General features: G+C 41.1%; 1 protein-coding gene across 1 annotated transcript; it reads right to left on the reverse strand.

The window, feature by feature from the left end:
- Window positions 1-1,182: 1,182 nt before the first annotated feature.
- Window positions 1,183-17,435, reverse strand: ALDH7A1 (aldehyde dehydrogenase 7 family member A1). Its single transcript, XM_037373316.1, has 18 exons — window positions 17,231-17,435; window positions 17,003-17,056; window positions 15,945-16,010; window positions 14,171-14,251; window positions 11,920-12,043; window positions 11,166-11,298; window positions 10,520-10,564; window positions 9,467-9,544; window positions 8,508-8,605; window positions 7,657-7,698; window positions 6,498-6,592; window positions 5,574-5,658; window positions 5,179-5,285; window positions 4,323-4,439; window positions 3,677-3,774; window positions 3,437-3,510; window positions 2,462-2,537; window positions 1,183-1,693 (listed from the first exon to the last, which is right to left on the reverse strand). Exons 1-18 carry the CDS (start codon window positions 17,402-17,404, stop codon window positions 1,639-1,641), a joined length of 1,602 nt encoding a protein of 533 aa, XP_037229213.1. The 5' UTR covers window positions 17,405-17,435; the 3' UTR covers window positions 1,183-1,638.
- Between the last annotated feature and the right edge of the window lie 3,185 nt (window positions 17,436-20,620).

The following is a 20,620-nucleotide window of genomic DNA, read 5'->3' on the forward strand; positions in this document are numbered from 1 at the left end:
AACAAGGCTATACAAACCACTATTAATAAGCAGCAAGAAGAGGAAAGAGGTCTTGAACTTATTTTTCATTGTTGAAAGTTTCATGACAACATTCAGTGTCACAGAACAGTGTTTAAGAATACAGCTTCTGTAACTTGTGCTAATTTCAGAATAGCAGAAATTTTAAATTAGGACATGTGATCATTTCTTTGCCCTCTATCTGCTAACGACTTATCTGCCTGCTTAGGGGATTTCAGTTCTGTGTGCAAACACACGACATTATTTCATGAAACCCATTTCCTAGTTCAATGGCCAAGCACAAAGAACTACAGGAGAGTTCTCCTGGCTGCAAGAGACCCAGTAGGAAAAAAACTTTGGCTGCCTACTGTTTATTCTATAGAAAGTGACACCTAAAATACCTTCTATAATACAGATGGTTTAAAACACATAGTGTTTTGAATCCTACTAGATAGTAGGGTGAAAGAAGACTACCTAGCACTGTGGAATGTTGCACCTTTAACACAATCTTGATGACATTGCTATTAAAATATCTTAGCATCAAAATTAAATCAAAAGCCATATCAGAGTCCTAGAATCTGGGCCCAAAATTAACAGCCCTGCCATGTTCAGAGATTGTGGAATTTTGGTACATAGGACTGAGAGGCAAAGAAATCTCCCCGAAAAATGGTACATTAAAAACCTCAGAAGTTACTCTGTGGAAAGTGAAAATCAGCCTAGTAGCGCTGTGCCTTTTTCATCCTGGATTCTGCGTAAGGCTCCATAATGACCTGCTGACAGCTGCAGTCTTCACTGGCCATGAGAAACCCCCATCTAAGGTGAAACACACATAAACAATGTGCCTTGCCCCAGCAAATTCCCTCTGGAAGTGTATTCCCTCCTGGCTGCATCTCCAGTTCTTCAGCTGGTTTCTTTGTAGGGTGCCACAGGAGCTGCGACAACCTGAATTGGCTATGACTCCTTCTAATGTTAAGAGGAGGTTCCAAGAGACTGCAGTAGCCCTTGGTCTTACCCCTTATTTCCCAACACACAGGGTGACAAGTCTCTTTTCTGAAAGAGGGGCAAGAAAACCGTATCAGTCCTTTTAGCCCAGTGATGCTTCTCACAGCCATAAAAATGGACAGTCAGCTGAATGTTCCTGCTCAAAAACAACAATTAAAAAAAAAACAACCTAGAAGCCCAAGGTATCTCACAAAATGTACTTTTATTTTTGCATGGAAAAATAGCCCTGTACTGCCCACCCCCCACAGCACCAGTTTTCTGTAGGAAACTCAGCACGTAGTTTGAAACATAGACCTACTAGCTAGAAATATCAGCAAATGGTGGGGAGGCAGGGGGTACAGATAGCATTGATAATGAAATAATAGTGATAAGGCAACAGATTATTCAGGACATCTGAATCCAAATGTGTTAGTTTCAGTCACACTCCCTTCTTCCCAAAAAACACATACTTCTTATTTGAAGACTGAAGTAATAATTTCATACAAAGTGAAGCGATTTTAGAATAGCTGATTTTTTGACAGAATTAGTATCTTTGTTGCAAGTCAGTTTCAGATGATTAATTTTCTTCACCATGAGGCTTAAAAGGCGCTTGTTTCTGAAATGCTAGGAGAGTTCATGGCACGGCCATTCATAAAACCGTTACTGAAACTTGATTCCTTGAGCCAAAGGTAAATCCTTGCTGTAGTTGATTGTACTGGAAAAGAAACAAGTATTTAGAGACCAGACTTGATTACCGAGACAGATTATGCAGTCCATTTCCTACATACGAGGCTTCTGGTTTCTGTCACGTGTATACAAAAAGAATTCTGTGAGCAGTTTGACTATTTAAAGTTATAAATTGACTTTACTCCAGTTTTCAATATAGTAACTATTACATGGAAAGACCACATTCCCCAAGATCAAAGAGAGAGTAAAGTATAATTTCTCTATTTCATCTCTTGCTAGGAGAACCTCCATACAGAAAAATCAAGGTGGGATTTCTTGTCTTCATACACCTTTGCATGGAAACCAAACTTAGCACAGGTAGAAGCTAGGGAGGGCAGCAGAGAGTGGGAATTGTCAATCACCACAGGCTCTCAGGAGATGTATGGATAGATACCCAACACATAGCTAAATTACCCACCACTGGCAACAGTGGCCCCCTCACAGTGGTTGTCACTTCACATAATTCCTGGCAAGTTTCAGTAATTAAAAAAAAACAAGCTAAGTTTAAAATCAAGCAAGAGGGGAAAAAAACCCAGGTTGTTTAGTGGGGTTTTTTTCCTTTTTAGGAACAGAGAGCAAAGAAAGGTCTCCATCTAGACCCTTCAAATCATCTTCTACTAGGAAGACAATGTAAATTCTTGCATGGCAATTACACTCACACATGGCTATCTCACATTCAGTGAGGACAACCTCCGCAGTCAAGGATTTATATGTTTTGAACTTTTGCATTTATTTGGAATTTAAAAGTCTGTCTTACCAAGTAGACCGTCTCATATAAAGTTTCCATGAATCACTTCCAGATTCTCTTCCCCCACCAGTGTGCTTTTCACCACCTGTAGGAAGAAGGTTATAAATGAAAACCTGAAAATTTTTTCGGAGCATGGAAATCTGGACTAACTCTAGGTGATACATTTTATAAAAATTCATGGGAAAAACTATTTCTTTGCCCTTGTTCTATATCTGAATACAACTCATACTGCTAGCTCTCTCCTCTTGCTTGATCCAAAAATTGATCTTCCAGCAGTTGAAAGTTTCATGATGCTGGCACTAGAGCAGCTTGTTTTAAAGCTTTTTTTTTTTTTGTATTTTAACATGGAACAGAGTACAACAATGTGCTAGTTCTTGCACTGTTTAAATGGTAAGATGAATATCTCTTCTCCCCCCCCCCACTTCCTTCAGTATATACAAAAAATGAGAAATAAAGGCAAAAATGTGTTTAAAGTATTTTTGTGAGAAAGTCTTAGGCTGTAATGTTTACATAGACATGCAAACATACACAACAACATCTTTCTATGCAGCCACATGTCTAAACAGATCCAGAACATATACTTCTGAGGTACATTCCCTTGATGGGGTCAGGGGGGGGGGAATGCTACATGGAATATTTATAAACCGAATTTAGATATTTGTAAAGCTGAAATCAAACTACCTCTACTCAATTTCTGTTTTTTCTAAAGCAGTATAACTCAAAATTAACTTCAATGATTTCTTCAGATTTAGTAATTTAAATGGACTGATTAAAACCTTGAAAAATAAGGTGAGGAGACCTAAATTATACCAGTTAGTTTTACAGTAGTAATGCCTTATTCTCTTCCAGAATTACAAGGGGGAAAAAAAATCCCACCAGCTTATAAAAAACAAAAAATGTCTGAGGATTAATACCAAGTCTTTAGACCTGATGCTAGAGGATTTAATAATTTAAAGGATCAAGAAAAAAGCCTAAGTAACATACCAAAAGCGCCTCCAATCTCAGCCCCACTGGTTGGGATGTTGACATTCACAATGCCACAGTCAGACCCCTTCGGTCTACAAACAAAGATAAAGACACAATTACTCCTCAGGATCAGGAAAGGCTCCTTCCCAAAAATGAGGACTATAAAATGCTTAGCTAGCATTATGCATAGGTTTACAAAAGTCACCAAAGACTGTGATCTTAGGCTTCAGGAAGGCAGAAAAATAATTTAAATTATACCCAAGCCAGCGGAAAATCCTTCCCAAATCCTTGGTAAAGATGCTGCTGGAAAGACCTTGTTTTACTTCATTATTCCAGGCAAACACCTCCTCTTCCTCCTAGAAGGAACACATGCCAGTGGTTAAACCATGACCATTCAAAGCAACGCAGTTACAAAGAAGCATAGTGAGGAAAAAAACACCACACAACAGCCATAATGCAAATATACTAAATGCCACTTGGCAGATACATGTGCACCAAGTCAGGTGTAGGTTAACTCCACCACTGCACAAAACATACAATATGCTTTTGAGCAGGTTGACATGAACAAAAAAAAAAAATCTATTCCTGTCCAGACTCTCATTTAACTCCAGTATTATTCACAGAAAAAAAGCATAAATCATAGCATCATAGAATGGTTTGGGTTGGAAGAGACGTTAAACATCATCTAGTTCCAACCCCCCTGCCATGGCATAAATGGCAGTACATACAACCAGCTACACACTGAGGTAAACTATTACAGTACATACCCCACAGTACAGAACATCAGTTACCATTTCTTGAGGTGCTGGGACAATTACATGGACATGACATACATCTGAAATCTCCCTCCAGACTCATCTGTTAGCATCCTTCACACCTGACTAATTCCCCATTATTACTTTACCTTAAATTTCAGCACATACAGTATGGGGGCAAATGTCTCAGTGTGGACAATGGGTGCATTATGAGGAAGGCCAGTCACAATGGTTGGTTCAACATAGTTTCCAGGGCGATTTATAACCTTCAAAACACAAAAAAAGAAAAAACTAAGTAAGTTCAAACCAGCATCCTGCTTAGTACTAGCACATCAACTGCATACTTCATGGCTGGTTACTATAGCTGTGCCTAGCCATCAGAAATACAAGATCACGTCATCTGAGTAGGTAATATTTACTTGTTGAAGTATTTAAAATGCAGAAACATAACTTAGTCTACTAAGGAGGCAATCAAATCTCAGAGTCTAGCAGCTGACAAAACCTCCCTCCTTTCTCCTACTCATCAGCTGATTAGTAAACTGATTAGAACTTTACAGGTATGAGGAATAAAGAAGGTGCCAATGCAAGACAAGAACTCCCAGAATGTTATGTCCATGAGAATGAAACATCCCTTATGATGAAGATGTGCAAGTGGCTCTTGAATCTCCAGTGGTTTGATACTGTGAATCCAAGGACAGAATAACAATTTTTGTTATATATTTGATATTCACCATTTATATTCCTGTTCATATTTTCACCATCACTTGCAACTAGGGAGCGCAAGGAACAGCCAAAAACTCTTAGCCATTTCTTGGAGGAGAAGATAGCTCTTAAGTAGAGCCATCTTTGCCCTAAGGACAGGACTGCAATTCAGACATTCTCAGATTAACATCCTGTAATGGCTGACAGGACAAACTGAGATACAATCTTGGCCTAAGCCACCACATTATTGTATTTTTTTCCCCTGGAACACTAAATGTAGCAGGCAGAATAAAAGTCAGTCACCTTTCCACCGTAGACCACAGAGCCACCCTGTTGTTTCGCTTGTTCTACTGCATCAAGAAACATTTTCACTGCTTCTTTGGTATGAAGAGGCCCATACAGAGTGTCAGCTAAATACAAAAGATCCAAAGACATGCTTTCAGCAAAACTGTATACACTTGCAAATATTCTTATGATCACATTTTGGAAGTAATTATCTATCTGTCCAAGATAAGCAGTATTAGCTGGACTCTTAATCTCCCTTTCAGAGTTTGTATTCTAAATGAAACCAGCTACCTCACTCCCTGGTAAATTGCGAAAATTAGACAGCTTTGACCTATCATCTATTTGGAATTTAAACAGAAAGAAACAAACAGAAACTTGTCTCCTAAACCCATGACTTGGAAATAGCTACTTACAATCCCATGGATCACCGATGCGGACCTGGGCATAGGCCTTCGCAAGCTTTGTCACCACCTCATCATGGATGCTTTCATGGAGGAACTAAATGAAATGTGGTAAGAAGGTTGCAAGACAGCTCAGCCTATGCAACTATTTCTGAAGTACTACTGCACTTTCAAGAGAGCTGAATGAAGTGTGGAGATAGTGTTGCTCATATTCAGCAAATCCCAAAGTTAAAAATAAACACATGAGCAAGGCCTCAAAACAGCACTAACACCATGAAATGCAGATTTTAAATCTTTACCATGAAGGTTTAAAAACAGCAAAGAAACAAAAATCTAATTTTACCCCATCTCACATCAATGGTATCAATGTGTTCTGCAAACTTTTCAGTTACGTGTTTTAGGACAAATACTCTGCCCTTCCTATAAACCCAAAGTTAACCTGCATCAATTTTGACAATATTTACCCAATAAACCCAATTCTGAAAAGACTATATAGACACAGGCTGACACTTAACACCTTTAAACTTGTTAAAAATGATTGGTTAAAAATTAATAATAAAGTAAGCAACAGACACACCCTTGCTTTGGTGAAATCTAAACCCTGCGCCAAAATTCATAGCAAGCAAAAGCAAAGAAGCTCTGGCAATGAAAACCGAGAGAAATACAGGAGGTATATAAAATTTTATTTTCCTGAGTTTTAGCCCCAGGTACTTCTAGAAACACATACAAAGAAACTCTTTAGAGCTAGAATTACACTGGAATGACAAACTACCATCGTATTTGGCCATCACACAGATTTTTGACAAAGTAAAAACGTGTTTGAAAGATTATTTGTTGCTCTCCACAATACCAGGAATTGCCAGGCATCTTCTGAGCTAATCTGGAACTAAGTTTAAATTCAGAGCTACCCAAACCAGACAATACAGATTTACTTACCAGCCTTCTAGCAGTTGTGCATCTCTGACCCGCTGTTCCCACAGCGGCAAACAGAGCAGATGGGATGACTAGGTTCAGATCTGCGTCTTCAAACACTTAACAGAAATTAAGAATATCAGCATGTTACTGAAGTAAACAGACAGTTTGCAAGACTTCAGACACTAAACAACATAATAAACTGTCAGGCTGGACAACAAACATTAGGAATAGGTAGCATTAGCATAGCACACTAAGATACACTGAAACACCTCAAAACTCCTATTACTTATACACCTGGAATTAGACACACACAATTGGACGTAAATGTTAGGTCTGAAATACTGAAAAGAGCCTTGCACAATAAAGCTTGCAAAGGACTTCAGCTTCATTTTAATTCAAGAAACTACAAGCTGTTTCTTGCCATTTCTTCACTATGTCCTCTCACTGAGAAGTTTAGAAGCATGGAGAAACAATGGTAAAGTGTATCCAGATGGCAAGTGAAAAAAGTAACTAAAATACACAGGTGTACCATAATGTGAAATATAAATGAACTGAACAAATACATCTGGCTAAAAGACATTGGGTTATTTAAAACTTAAATACCACTCAGCTTAACCAGTCCCACAGAACTCTCTGAAGCATCAAAAGTTACTACTAAATTTGGGACAAAGTCCAACCAATGTTTACGCCATCATTCAAAGCCAATTCCACAAAAAGCAGGACTTCCATACAAAAAAGTAAACTATGAAGTATAATGCAAGTTTATGCTACTGGCTGCAAAGCAGCAAGGAGAAGAGACAGACCTGCTTGAATGTGATTTTCAGAAGAGCTTAATATTCTAGATAGGCACTTACATTTGTTCAGAATGTGAGAAAAGCGAAACAGAAGGTTACAGCACAATGGGACAGCAACTTAGGAATTTATCTACCTTGTATTTTCTTTCTGCCACAGTGCTTAGCTATTCCTTTCTTCACTTCAACAGTGAATACATGTAAGAGGCTTGAACTTTCATTTTTTATCTTAGAACATTACCCCTCCACAGTACTGAAGACAGAAAACTCTCAACATTCTACTACATATTTTTTGAAAACCCGGGGTCAGGGAAAGAACAAAGGGATAATTTGTTACAAACATTTGTATACTTTCAAATACGGAACAACAATTCTGTGTTGAATATTACCAATAATGGCATTGTTTCCTCCCAGTTCCAGCAGACTTCGACCTAATAAAAAGACACAAAACAAGTTATGTCATGTGCACATGTATTCACTGCACCTCATTCAGTGAGGTCACCTCTACCTAGAGCTAAGTTTCATTAAACCTATTTTTCTGGACAGGCAAAAGTTTTGGGCATCATATTCAACTATCACTCTAGCTAAAGCAGAAAATTACACCAAATACTACATTTATCACATACTGTGAATAGAAATAACTGGAGAACAGTTATTGCAGAAAGAAGCTTAAAAAAACAGCACTAGTATTTTTAGTGCAAAATAGCACTAGAAAGGAAAAGGTGAAAACAGAGTAAGTTCTATCATAGATACTATGATGCAGACAAAGAAGAGAAGGTGCTACAAAGATTAAAACTAAAGAGCTAAGAGTCCAGCAGTTGTGCGTGGACTTGCCTATACACTTTTAAGCATTTGCAACAAACACAGCATCTCAAAAATCGTAACTGTTCTCCTGTATTTATAAGGAACAAAAGACAAGGGGCCATTTCTCCGTGAACACACTGCCAAAAAGACCACAAGCCCTGGCTGTTCATCTTGATAATCTCCATTCACTTATATTCATGGACCATCCCCTGGACCCAAATTAACTGTAGGACCATGGATTTGTGGATATCCCGGAAAAAAACACCGAGTTGTAACAGAGCTTACTGAAAAATGCAGCATCTAATTTGCACCAAGGTGGGGGGGGGGGGGGGGGGGGAAGTCACACAAGAACTAAGCGAAGCTGTTATTTTAACCTATGGGAATCCCTCACCTTTCCCGACCACGCAAAGAAATAGAAGAGACCCCACACACTCACCAAATCTCTCCTGAACCATAAGCGCTACTTGCTTGCCGACTTTCGTGCTGCCAGTGAAGGACAACAGGTCCATTCTCTCATCTCTCGCCATTGCTGTTCTGCATGACGGGAGACATACCACCATGTTCAAACAGCAGACAGCTGGAAGAGCTGCTTGCATCTTCCACATAAACCAACTTCAACCAGGGAGATCTCTCAAAGTCAGAACCACTTCTTTGAAAACATCAGGTAAGTGACTGGGCCGGCAGCAGGAAAGCTTCTTCTTAGCCAGAAAAAAGGAACAAGGCTGTTTCCCTCACCCTTTTCAGACCATAACAGCATCACCTGTACTAATTTTGAAATTCAATCTGAAGTATGTAGTGAGACCAGCTCCAACTGTTACGTTCCCCAAGAAAATATGCATACCTATGACATTTTTAATGTTTACTATGTCTTTTGTCTTGTCTTGAAATGCTCAAAAGATACATCTGAATATATATCTGTACTGGGAATTGCCACATTGGAACAATAAAACAATATGATTTGTACAGCTTCCAAGCACAGGTATGCATCTATAAGCAAGTGCAGAGTCCTATGTGAGCATGGAAAATGGGGAAGTGTTCTCCTCTACAAGTGGTCTGAAAGACCAATGGGCTAGAAATTGAAAACTCCTAAGAACATGAGTTGAATTTATTAGCTGTAATCTTGGGCTGTAAGCATATGCAGAAGTACAGACTTAATCATTTCTCTTCATTAAGCATCTGATAAGTTACTTGCTAGCAGCTGAACTTACAACAGCAAGTAGAAATTCACATGATGTTTACAGCAGAGTTTCAGACCAGCTGATAAAAATTATGGCAACACCTATGTGCATGTACTGCGAACTCCTGGAGATCAGAATAACTTCTTCACAACAAGTACCTCAGAATATTTTTTTACCCTCTATATCATCTTCACAAAACACAAGAAATGTTACCTACCCAATGTCTGCTCCACCACAAACCAGAGAACAGATTGCTCCTGGAACTTTGTTATCCTCCAAGACTTTGGCAATTATCCTAGAATCAAAGATGTAAAAATCTGAGATTTCCAACAGGTGCATATAATAGGGAATGAACCATTAAAGCTGTCTGACAACGCACATGAAAAAGCTACTTATAAAAAGCAGCAGTCTTGCAGTTAATTGACAAGTAGTTTGTACAGTACATAATTCTCCCATCAAGGACTTCAGTGTCACAGCTCACACAAAAGTAACACAAAACATACTTCTTATGCATCCACACAACTGGCACGGACAAAAATTACATCAGTCTGTAAAAACCTTGGCCACAGTTTTTCACCATTAGAAAGAGATATTTATATAACTTCGTGGAGCTACATAAAATACTCTCAAGTCGTTTGGGGCCATTGTTCTCAGGAGTTAATATCAAAACTACAAGACTTACTAATCAGTTATTTTTAAAGGGCTTACTTACATTTAGGATTTAAAAATAGATGTTATTTGTAGCACACAATAGGTAAGTATTTAAAATGTTAATATAGTAAGTGAAGTAACAATAAACCTAGAGTACCACTATGACATTTATTCTTTGGAGTTCTTCTCCCTTTAGTCAAGAATGGGCTTTGAACCCTAGAAACACAAGCTAAGTTTTTACTGGGTTTGGATTCTAAAGATGGGGTGAAGGCATCTTCAGCCAGCCAGAAGAATCTGACAAGAAACTGGGTGCTGACGTTGGGCTGAAACTCCCAAAAAAAGGGGTAATTCTGAAACATGGATGTGTGATTCAGGGAAGATAAATTGCATGAGCAATTAATCTTCTACAAGGAATCAAACCACTCAGCTAGCCCTACTTCAGCAAAGGCACATCCCTGGTCCCAGAAAAAAATGGCTAACAGTATAGGTAACATCCTATATATTCTGTTACTTCTTAGGTAACAAGGGGAAAGTAGTTCTTCTGACCATTAAGCACTACCTCAAACAGAAAAGAGGTTATTCAAAAAGCAAAACAGAAAGGAAAGAAACCAGAACTCACTTTGTAACAGCAACACTAATGAGGGATGTTGTAGGAGCACCCTTCCTAAAAAGAAAAAAATTATATAAAAGACGAATGACATTATTTTCTCTTCAATTCTTCAAGAGTAAGAAATAATTCAAATATCAATTTTTATGGTATCTAAAACACAGCACAATTTGGTTAAGTAGGTTTTCAGTTGTGCGTTGACAGGAAATCAAGTGTGGTTTTTGCACAGCTGAGCATTCAGAGCTTCTACTGAAACCCACATGAAGAAGAGCTATGCCAGACGGAGTGAAGCAGCTGAAAATGGAACAGAGGCTGGAAGAGGAAGCAAAGCTGCTTTAGATTCCTAATGTTAGCTGTATCTATTCTGAAAATATTAGCTATTCACTATCATTGCTGCAAGACATCAACCTGAGTTCTTTATTAACAGGCCATTTTGCAAAGTCCTGGACAGGTCTGAATCACAATATCTTGTAAAAGAGTGACCCCAAAAGAAAACAAAGCTCTTTGACTACAAGTGAACCTAAAAATAAACAGAAATTAAGCCCACATGAAATACAATCAAATATACAGAAATACCAGATATTTGGTAACAATCTAATGCCTGAGATATTAGCTAATTTTAAAATATCGTCAGTACATTGGAGAGCTGTTACCTTACCAGAGGCAAGCATTTCCACAGATCATGGCAATTGCACTGTTCCACCCATAAACAGCTACAGGGAAGTTAAAAGCTGTGATGATTCCCACTAAACCAACAGGATTCCACTGCTCTATAAGGGCATGGCCGGGTCCTGAAAACAAAGAAACAATGTAATGCAATTTGCATCCATTTAATATTTTTTTAATTTATTTTTTAATAAAGGAAACCATGAAGCAAGGGGCCTAGTATCACTTCTCTGTCCACCAGAGCATTAGCTTGTGGACAGCTGTATTGTATGTGCTCTGCAGTTTACTGGAACAAAGTTATCTAGATCGTGAAAAAAACTATTAATTTAACAACACAAAGTGTTACTATTTTAACTACTCAGTTAACAGAATGGTGATTGCTGATCGCTAACTGACAAGAAGGTCCCTCATTTCTAAGTACACCACTGAATTTTTACATACTTTCCTCTAGCACCTGCATTAACAAAGAAATCAAAGAGAATCTAATGCTTCAAAGAGTGGAGAGAAAAATCTATTGCCCCTTGATATACACCACAGGCTAGATACTTCATTAGGTGGCGCTACTGCTTACCAGCACATCTAATCCTAGACAACATGCTCCCTAGATAACTCACAGTACAGAGATTTTGCTGCATTACATCACTGTATATTTAAGATATATCTCCATCTCTTCATTTGTACAAAAGAACAACCGCAAGAAAACAAAAAAAACCCCAAAAAAACAACATACATACACACATACTTACTTTCTGAAGGCAAAATAGGACCACCAATCATTCGGGACAAACCAACAGCATAGTCACAGACATCAACATACTCCTGCACTTCCCCAACACCCTCGACAAAAATCTTTCCCATTTCCAAAGAGACCTGAAAAAAAGAAGAGCAAAACAAAATTATTCTTTAAAAAATTGCCTTACATGCCCAATACACTTTGTCTCCCACTAATGTCAGGTGTATTTGTAAACCAAGTAAGATTTAATACACATTTTTTCCATTAGAAGAGATTCACCTCTTCCCAAGTTATCCGTAGCTCAAAGAAAGATCACAATAGACAACTAGACAGGAGTCACATTCAATAGGAGGAAATCAGAAGAAGACAGTAATGAACAGATGAAATTAAAAATAATCTACTGAAATGAGTAGCCAACAGTAGCAAGGTGCACTGGTTTAGATCAACAAAACACTGAATTTCCATCAGGACATTTGTACATACTGTGGACCAGGCACAGAATAAATTGGAAAAGAGGGATTACCCTGCACTAGCAAAAGTGAAAGTAATTTACATTTTTCAAAAGCAGACTACTAATTTCATAACATCTCAAAGTGAGTTTGAGGGATTCCATTTTCAGACACTGCTGAAAATGTCTACACATCTCTAGTATGTTAGTAACCTGGGATGTTTAGGATTGATTTTTTAATACTTTTTTTATTAAGCTGAAGTCAATCCTAAGCTATGTCCTTCTGTTAAAGGCACATTAGATGTACACTGCAGCCATATAAACTATCAGTAAGAATCAGCTGGTATTTTAAGACATTTTCCTGCAAAAGTGAGAAAATTCACTAACTTATGAACTAAGAAGTCACCCTTTTACCCCCACTTAATTTTACAGTCATGCTCTGGTATCTAGCTGTGACATTCATACAGATAACACCTACCACGTTAGACTGATAATTGTACTTTGAAAAAGCTGTTAAGTGAGGAATCAGGTTCAAAGGTTTGCTACAATATTTTACTCCCCATGCAAAGGTTAAAATAAAGGTGACTAAATGTATTTCTAGGTATTTGTATAACATCCATGGTCATCTTGAGAGAAGGAATAGCCTCCTCAGTGACCAGAAATAGAGGAGCATCAGACATATTTAGTATGAAACACAGCAGTGAGTCCGTAAGTACGATAGAGATCCATATGGATACTTGACAAGGACATTGTGAGGCAAGGCTATAAAGTTCCAATGGCATATGAAAAGGCGAGTTGCCATATCATTCCCTTTTACATACCCTAAAGCCAGGAGAAGTCCTAAACCCTCAATACCTATTGCACAGCTTTCACCCTGAAGTTCACCCCCTATCCTGGAAGAGCTGAACAGATTTATTATCTGTTTAGGAAAACTGGAAAAATGCTCTGGCACTAAGCAACAAGTTTTGTCCAAGGAACATACATCAATACATACATTCTGTCTGTCCACGCTCACCAAGGAAGCTGTACCATTTCTGAATACAAACTACATTAGCACTCCAATTCCACCACAGAAACTCTGCTGACAACACAACATCAAGGGAAACGGCAGAACAAGGTTTTATAGGTTAACAATATGGGCTTGACTACATGGAGTTATTAACTGACACCTTCTTCTGAATAGTGGCACATACAGGCAAGCCTTGTAAAAGCGAAGTTTCCCACTTGTCTCCTTTTCGTCCCTAGCAACTACCAAGTGTTTTAAAGAAGCAGTCCTTCAACCTTTATGTCCTGCACAGCACTGCAAGAAGATCTCATTAAGACCATCTCACCTTCTGAAGCCTTATACCTCCACATGTCAGTTCACAAAATCCTGCGGATCACCAAAAAGAGCTCAAGGTTAAAAGCTCTGCATTAGAGGAAGGTCTTTTCCAGGACACTTTTAGTATCAGACAATGCCCTATCTGACAAGCAAGTGGGAAAACAGCAGGACAGCAGCTGCAACACTCCTCCCAGTAAGAGTACAGGCTCAAAATGAATCACACTTCCTTTTCCTATTATACATTATCATCTTCAGTGTAGGATGCCAGAATGCAATCTTACATTTTTTTTCCCCCTTTTCCTTTTTTAAAAAAGTTAAATTAAATATAATTAAGTTAATTTTTAAAAATTAAAATTAATTTTGGCAAGCTAATAGAACTAACAGCATTTTAACAATTACTAAAAGTTAGTATCACAGAGTGGTACATTAAAAACTGAGAACAACGTTTTGACAAACCGACCCCACAAAGTTAAGCTGCTTCTTAAAACACCTTACCAAGCTTCCTAGAACTTTAATTTTTTGTCTCAGGGCATCACCAATCTGTCGCACTATTTCTCCACGCTTAGGTGCAGGGATCTAGTCAAAACAAAAGAAAACAGAAGAATTATTTGAGACTGAACATCTGTGATTTCTGCTGCATATATATTTTTAGTTTTCTACCCCTGCAGAAAGAAATTACTGATTGTTGTACTTTTCCCCTATCTTCCCAAGACATTATTGCTCATTCATTTTTATCACATACACTGCTTTACAAAAAATTGTTTCCTGCCTCACAGAAACTGGTAACACTGCATACATTTATATCTGTTCAAAACTTCAGTTCCACTGAATATTGCTAGAAGCATTCAGATTATTAGTTCTGCTACTTCTGTCCAGCTACACCACCCACAATGCCCCCAAATAATCAGCTGCACCTCAAGAAACAAGTATTTTTTAATAAAAGCACATTCACTGGTTTCTGAGCTTTTGAAGCATATTTAACAGCACAATTTAACATCACAAACATTTTTGACAATGGCTGTTCACATTTACTTTGCTAGTCATTCCTGACACACACAGAAGCCTTGATCATGGAAAAAGCAAACCTATATACCAAGTATTAATAGATATATTTTTTTATGTGGTATCAGTATGTTAGATAACAATCAGTAGCCAGGATTAATAATAAACCATATAAATGCAACCGGATTTACAGAATTAGAACAGCAGTTCTCTGGGATGAGGGAGGTGGGGAATACATAAACCATGCAAGCACCATCTTTACAGGCCAAATGTTTCAGATAAGCTCACTACAAACACCAAAATTCACAAACAACAACAAAAAAAACCCAAAAAAACCAACTTTGAGATGAGGCTTTAAAGCATTCGATCTGTTGATTCTTTATTATGTGTTAAGATTGCTTTCAGATTATTTCCAAACACATTAGAAACTGGCATGCACTCACCAACACTATATTCACAAATTATAACAAAAGAACATGTACTAACATATCCTGAGGAAGCTAAAGAAGCTGTTCTGTTTGTCTTGAAGTCTGTTCTCTTCAGGAAAGGTAAACTACTTTGCTTTGGATAAAATACATAACGCGCAGTACCTTAAAAAAATCCAGGTTTCAGTTTGTATCAAAGAAATAGCAGGTAGCTATAAAAACCAAGCCTGGCATGGCTAGCAAGAAAATGGGTGCTGGCTGGACATAGCTTGTAAAGGTGCACTGAGAATAAGGAAAAATAGCTTACCTATTGTCTGACACAGCAATGTAACCATTAATGTTTTACAGTAACAACTGTTTTGTGAGATACCAGAGCAGCTGGTGAACAAAAAAAAAGCACACTCAAAACCAGCAGTCCTCCTCACCCCTTGAGAACAAGATTACTGCCATAGGTCAGACGTCCAAACAGACTGCAGAGCTCTCCGGCAGGAGAAAGCATGCAGAAACATGAAGTTAAACACACCTACAAGGATAATTTGCTTGCTACAAAGTTTCTGAACTTCAGCAGACCCATTGGCAATGGCTTACAGGCACAAGCCTGGGTATATTTGCCAGACTTTTAAAAACAAACATTTCTGACAAGTCAATGCCCTCATCTTTGTACCTCAATGGTAATGTACGCAAGTTGTCTGGGCTTGTTTCTTGAGCTCCTCACTGCAAATTTTTGCTTTAATGCAACATACACAGTACAAACATATTTTTACACCTCCACCTGACAGGGCAATTTAACGGCCTTTATCTGCCAGAGATACGTTATAAAAGTGAAGTCTCTGTTAACTTACATCAGCCCAGACCTTCCATGCCTCTTTAGCCTTCTTTACTGTTTCTTCATAATCCTCCAAACTAGCCTACATGAAGAAGCATGTCAAAGAAAATGTTAGGAATTTTCTAGAAGCATGTTAGGAAAACCAAAATCCCAAAACAAACAGCACAGAAGAGCTTCTGCATCCAACTCAATGTATTTGTAGTGGAGAGTACTGCACTACAGAATACCACTTTCACTGGCAGCTTGTATTCTACTAGTTTGGTCCCAAGATGGCATGTTGAGTTGCTTGAAATTACTGTTGAGAAAAACCGTATGTGCTGCCTCAGAAAAAAAAAAAAAATAACATGAGGAGGAATTTTCCTTCAGATGACAAAGTATGCTCCTTAAAGAACAGCTGTAAGGGAGGCATTCATCATATACTCATATAACTTATCTTATAGCATTGTTAAACAAAGGCTGTGAGGTGAGGACTGTCCTGCTCCACCAGCCTCACCGACATTAATTAATTACAGTCTAATGGAGTCCTAATATTCAAAAGGAGTAGGTTAGCGATGTAGCGCTATTCTCATGCTAAAAACTTTCACAGATTTACCACGTGAATGCCACGTTGCTCTCCTTCATACCTCCCCCTGGCCACCAACCTCCACTGAGTAGCCACATCCCACCCCTGTGGATTCTGCAACTTCCCCTAGAAAAAAACGGAAAGGAGCAGAAGCAGCCCTCGTTCTTCCCAAGAAAACCTGCAAGACTGTATGTAGAGAGGTGGGGGGGGAGCTGGGGGTGAGGGCGGAGGGGAGGTTAACAGCTCGATTTTCTTCCCGGAGATGCCGCAGGCTTGTTCCAGCGACGGCCCGAGCTGTGGCGAGTTCCGTCAACCGCCCTGGCCCCACCAGCCCCGGGCCCCGGCCGCCGCCCGCCGGCAGGTCCCCGCCCTTCGCCAGCCTGGCCGAGGGGCAGCAGCCGCTCCCGAACCGACGCCTCGGCACCCGCACCCGGGGGGCTCCCCGCTTCCCCGCAGCCGCAGGGCCCCCGCCCGCCCAGCTGCCCCGGCGGCCCGGGCCACGGCGCGCTCACCTGCCGGACGCTGGCGATGGGCTCGTTGTTGGCCGGGCAGTAGGTCGTCACCACCTAGAGCAGGAGGGGGGCGGTTAAGCCGCGAGGCCGCGCTCGCCCCTCTACCCAGCGCAGGGGGCGCAACGCCCCAGGCCCCGCCGAGGCCCGGCCGCGCCGCCGCGCCGCGCCCACGCAGGGCCCGGCTCCCGCGGGCCCGCTCCCCGCCACAGGCCGCGCCGCCGCCCGCACCTGGCCGCCGCCACCCCAGCGCCCGTTGTACACGCCCGGGTTCTCCTCCTGCAGGCCCAGCTCCCTCAGCCAGGCGTAGCGCGGCTGGTTGACCAGCAGGGTAGACATGGCGGCTGCCGGGGCCCCCGCCCGCAGCGGTAGCAGCGCGGCAGCAACACGGCGCACGCCAAGCATGGCCGGCGGCCGCCCGGGGTGGGGAGAGGAGAGGCGGGGCTGGGGGCACGCGGCGGAGGAGCCCCGCCCCCGCCCCGCCCCCCCGCCTCCGGCGCCGATTGGTGGTGGCGCGGTCCGCCGCGTGCCCCGGGCCCCGCCCCTCCCGCGTGGCCGCGGGACGCACCGGTCCCGTATTTCTAACGGCAGGGGAAAGTGAAAGCACACGGGCGTTCAAACGGGGAGCGGCTGTAGCTGTCCTTGTTCAGCAAAGGAGGAATAACGATGGTGATGATGGTGAATGGTGATGATTATAATAACAATAATAATTATGATGGTACTGTTACTAATAATAACAATAATAAAAGTGTACTTTTCATTCTTTAATGCCGTGCTTGAATCTCAGTGAAAGGAAGCAGCTCCAGCCTCTAGGCCAGCCACTTACCCACGCACCACTGTTTGTGATGCCACGGTGTTTCCATTTCTCCTTTCCCGTACACAGGACCAAGACACTTACCTCACTGATATGCACCCATCTTGCAAAACTGCAAGAGATTTTTATCTGATATTTTTAACTCCCCTTAAAAGGCTTTAGAAATTTAAACAACTTATTATGCTCACAAAATACTATTTTCAGCAATGCAGTATTTTCTGAATGATAAAACCTCTAAGGAGTAAACTTTAAATTAGGAGTAAGCTTTAAATTCTTTAGCACATGAGAAGAAAATGCCACGGATCTCCAGAATGCCACAATTTATATTCTGGTTTCCACAACTACACACTTCTGCTTACTGTAAATTATATTAAGTATAAACAATTTGCTCTTTAAGAAACAGTTGTTCAAGAGTATTTTGTCAGATGAAGGGTATTTTTGGATGATGTAAACAGATTAGTATTATAAAGCAATCCAGCAAGATTCAAGAGCTGAAGATGCAATTGCCTTCATTGCACTCAAGATCAAATTGTCATTTGCACAAGGAAACCAGGATTGGATACTATAAAACTTGTACCAAAAAGATAGCAAACCATTCACCTTTGAGAGGAATACATAAAATCTCAAGCAAAAGCAACTCAAAAGGGAAATTACTGCATCTGAAAGGTAAGAATCTTTTTTTTAAGTATGGGGATAAAACCTTACCTCTACCCGGAGAACAAACACCATCAAAAGAACAGCCGTACAGGCTTTCTTCCCCTCCTTTGACACCATGCTTTTACAGCCTTGACTTCAAGAACCTATGCTACAGATGGTATGGTAGATCAGTCCCCAGAGCTGTATTTTCATCATCCAGCCAGCAGAACCTATCAAAAACCTGTTGGATAGGTCTCCATCACACCTGATCTGGAGTGAGTTTGGTTTTACCTCATGACCCAGAGGTGTGAAGCATCCCTTGAGCTATTCTATCTCCTGATGACTGTTTCTCATAGTGCAAACCTTTTTCTCAGAAGGTTTAGTATATAGATCAAATATAGAGATGAAATAGGCTCCAGCTGGCTCTACAACCTGCAGCACCTGGTGAAGCTGGAGCTGCAGCAGCTCCACACGTGCCTCAAGGAAGAAGAACCTGTCAAGGGAGTACCCCATCCCAGTAACTGAGACACCTTTGTGGCCATAGCTGTCCTCACATAGCATTCACTGGCACAATACAATGCCAGGGGAACAGAAATTCATAGTTATGTGTTTGAAACCATCCAGATGCCCATCAGAGAGCTTGACCTCCATCGACTTTGGTGAAACTTTGCAGAGATCTTCCTGAGAAGGTCTGGGCCTGACACCTCCCAGAGGAACTGGGGGGATATACACCAATGTGAGGATATGGGCTTTCTCATGGTATTCAATACCGAGATTCTGGACCCACTGCCTCAAGAAAGTCAAGAACCTGAAGGCACCAATGAGCCTTAATGGACCTGAACGGCTTTGCCTGGGGCCTCTGTCCCTCAACCCAACACCCAGGCATTGACTGAAAGTCAGCCCTGGGCCTTTGGTCCCTCCTGCCATGGAGCAGCCACAGCCACACCTCTGCATGGACAAGGATGTGGCGAGCCAGACCCTGGCCCAGGGGGGGCTGGCCTCTGCCCATCACCATGGGACCTGTTTGTCAGCTGCTGGCGTGGTCCTGACCCTGGCCAGCAGGCCAGCTTCCTGGCTTCACCTCGGACCTGCCTTGCCACTGCCATACTGCCTCACCACCTGGGCTGTGACTTGGTCTGGTGAGGCCCCTGTCCTGTCCCCCAGCTCCCCATCCCCCAGGGAGCAGTGGCCCTTACTGCTTCCTGAAAGGGAGGGTACAGCTGCTTCAGGATGGTAATCTTTGAGAGGTGACATTTTCTAATGCATGGCACAGTTTCATGCGGACTTTCACCTTTTTTGACCTTAAACGTCTATCTATGGTCAAAGTGATATTTCACAATGACATAGCTGCAAGATGTCCTCAACCCATTCACTGGGTTCTAGCAAAAAAGTGGGACCCTCAAATGTTTAGGGCAGTAGCTGAGGCACAGGCAATGTGGTTTCAATTCCACAATCCTTCTCTGTCACCATAAGCAAGCAGTTCCTCCAGCCACAACTACACATGGCTATTGGTACAGCAGCGACAGGTCAAGCCACAGAGAACATCAAAACCCTGGCACCATGCCTGACTTGGGTCTGCTCATCTTCTTTTGCTCCAGCCTGTCCAAGCAGATGGAATTTTTGCTGTCACAAGTGGTGCCAAAGTCCTTTCAGGAGGGACCTGAGGCTGACTTGCCATGTTGGTTTGTGATCAGATATGCAGGACCTGCGGTGTGAGTCACATTGCTTTTCAACCATCCACACCAGTAAAAATGTGGTTTAGACCTGCATGAAACCTCAGCCTGTGGGGCCCAAAATTTTTTCTTCCTCACAGGCCCAAGTCCGTATCTGTATCTAGATACACTTCTAGATGCTACAAGTGTGACAGGAGTGTGAACTCAGGCCAATGTCTGAAATACAGCCCAGGCACAACCTGTGCTTCTGCAGAGCAAGGCTGATCACAGGAGGGTGTGCAGGATACAGAAAGACTGTGTAACAGGGAGCTATATGAGAAGGGAGGAAAAAAGCTCCGTAATAGACTAAAGTATGTATTTTTTTCTATTCTACATGGTCGTACTGAGCTTGATATTTTAAATATTTATTTATTAAAGGGAATTTCAGTGAGAAATTACCTATCTATGGTGACTTTACTTTGCAGTGTGATTATGCTAACATGGCAGTTTGCATTCCCC

This window comes from Falco rusticolus, chromosome Z, assembly GCF_015220075.1.
Source record: "Falco rusticolus isolate bFalRus1 chromosome Z, bFalRus1.pri, whole genome shotgun sequence".
NCBI classification, from domain to species: Eukaryota; Metazoa; Chordata; class Aves; order Falconiformes; family Falconidae; genus Falco; species Falco rusticolus.

What these genes read in the sequence shown, in the direction of transcription:
- ALDH7A1 (XM_037373316.1), bottom strand. Translation starts at nt 17,404, where the DNA reads ATGCTTGGCGTGCGCCGTGTTGCTGCCGCGCTGCTACCGCTGCGGGCG. An exon ending in TGTGGAAATGCTTGCCTCTG is followed by an intron (nt 10,565 to 11,165) that starts GTAAGGTAACAG and finishes TTTTCTTTTTAG; the next exon opens with GAAGGGTGCTCCTACAACAT. An exon ending in ATTAGTGTTGCTGTTACAAA is followed by an intron (nt 9,545 to 10,519) that starts GTGAGTTCTGGT and finishes CTTTGATTCTAG; the next exon opens with GATAATTGCCAAAGTCTTGG.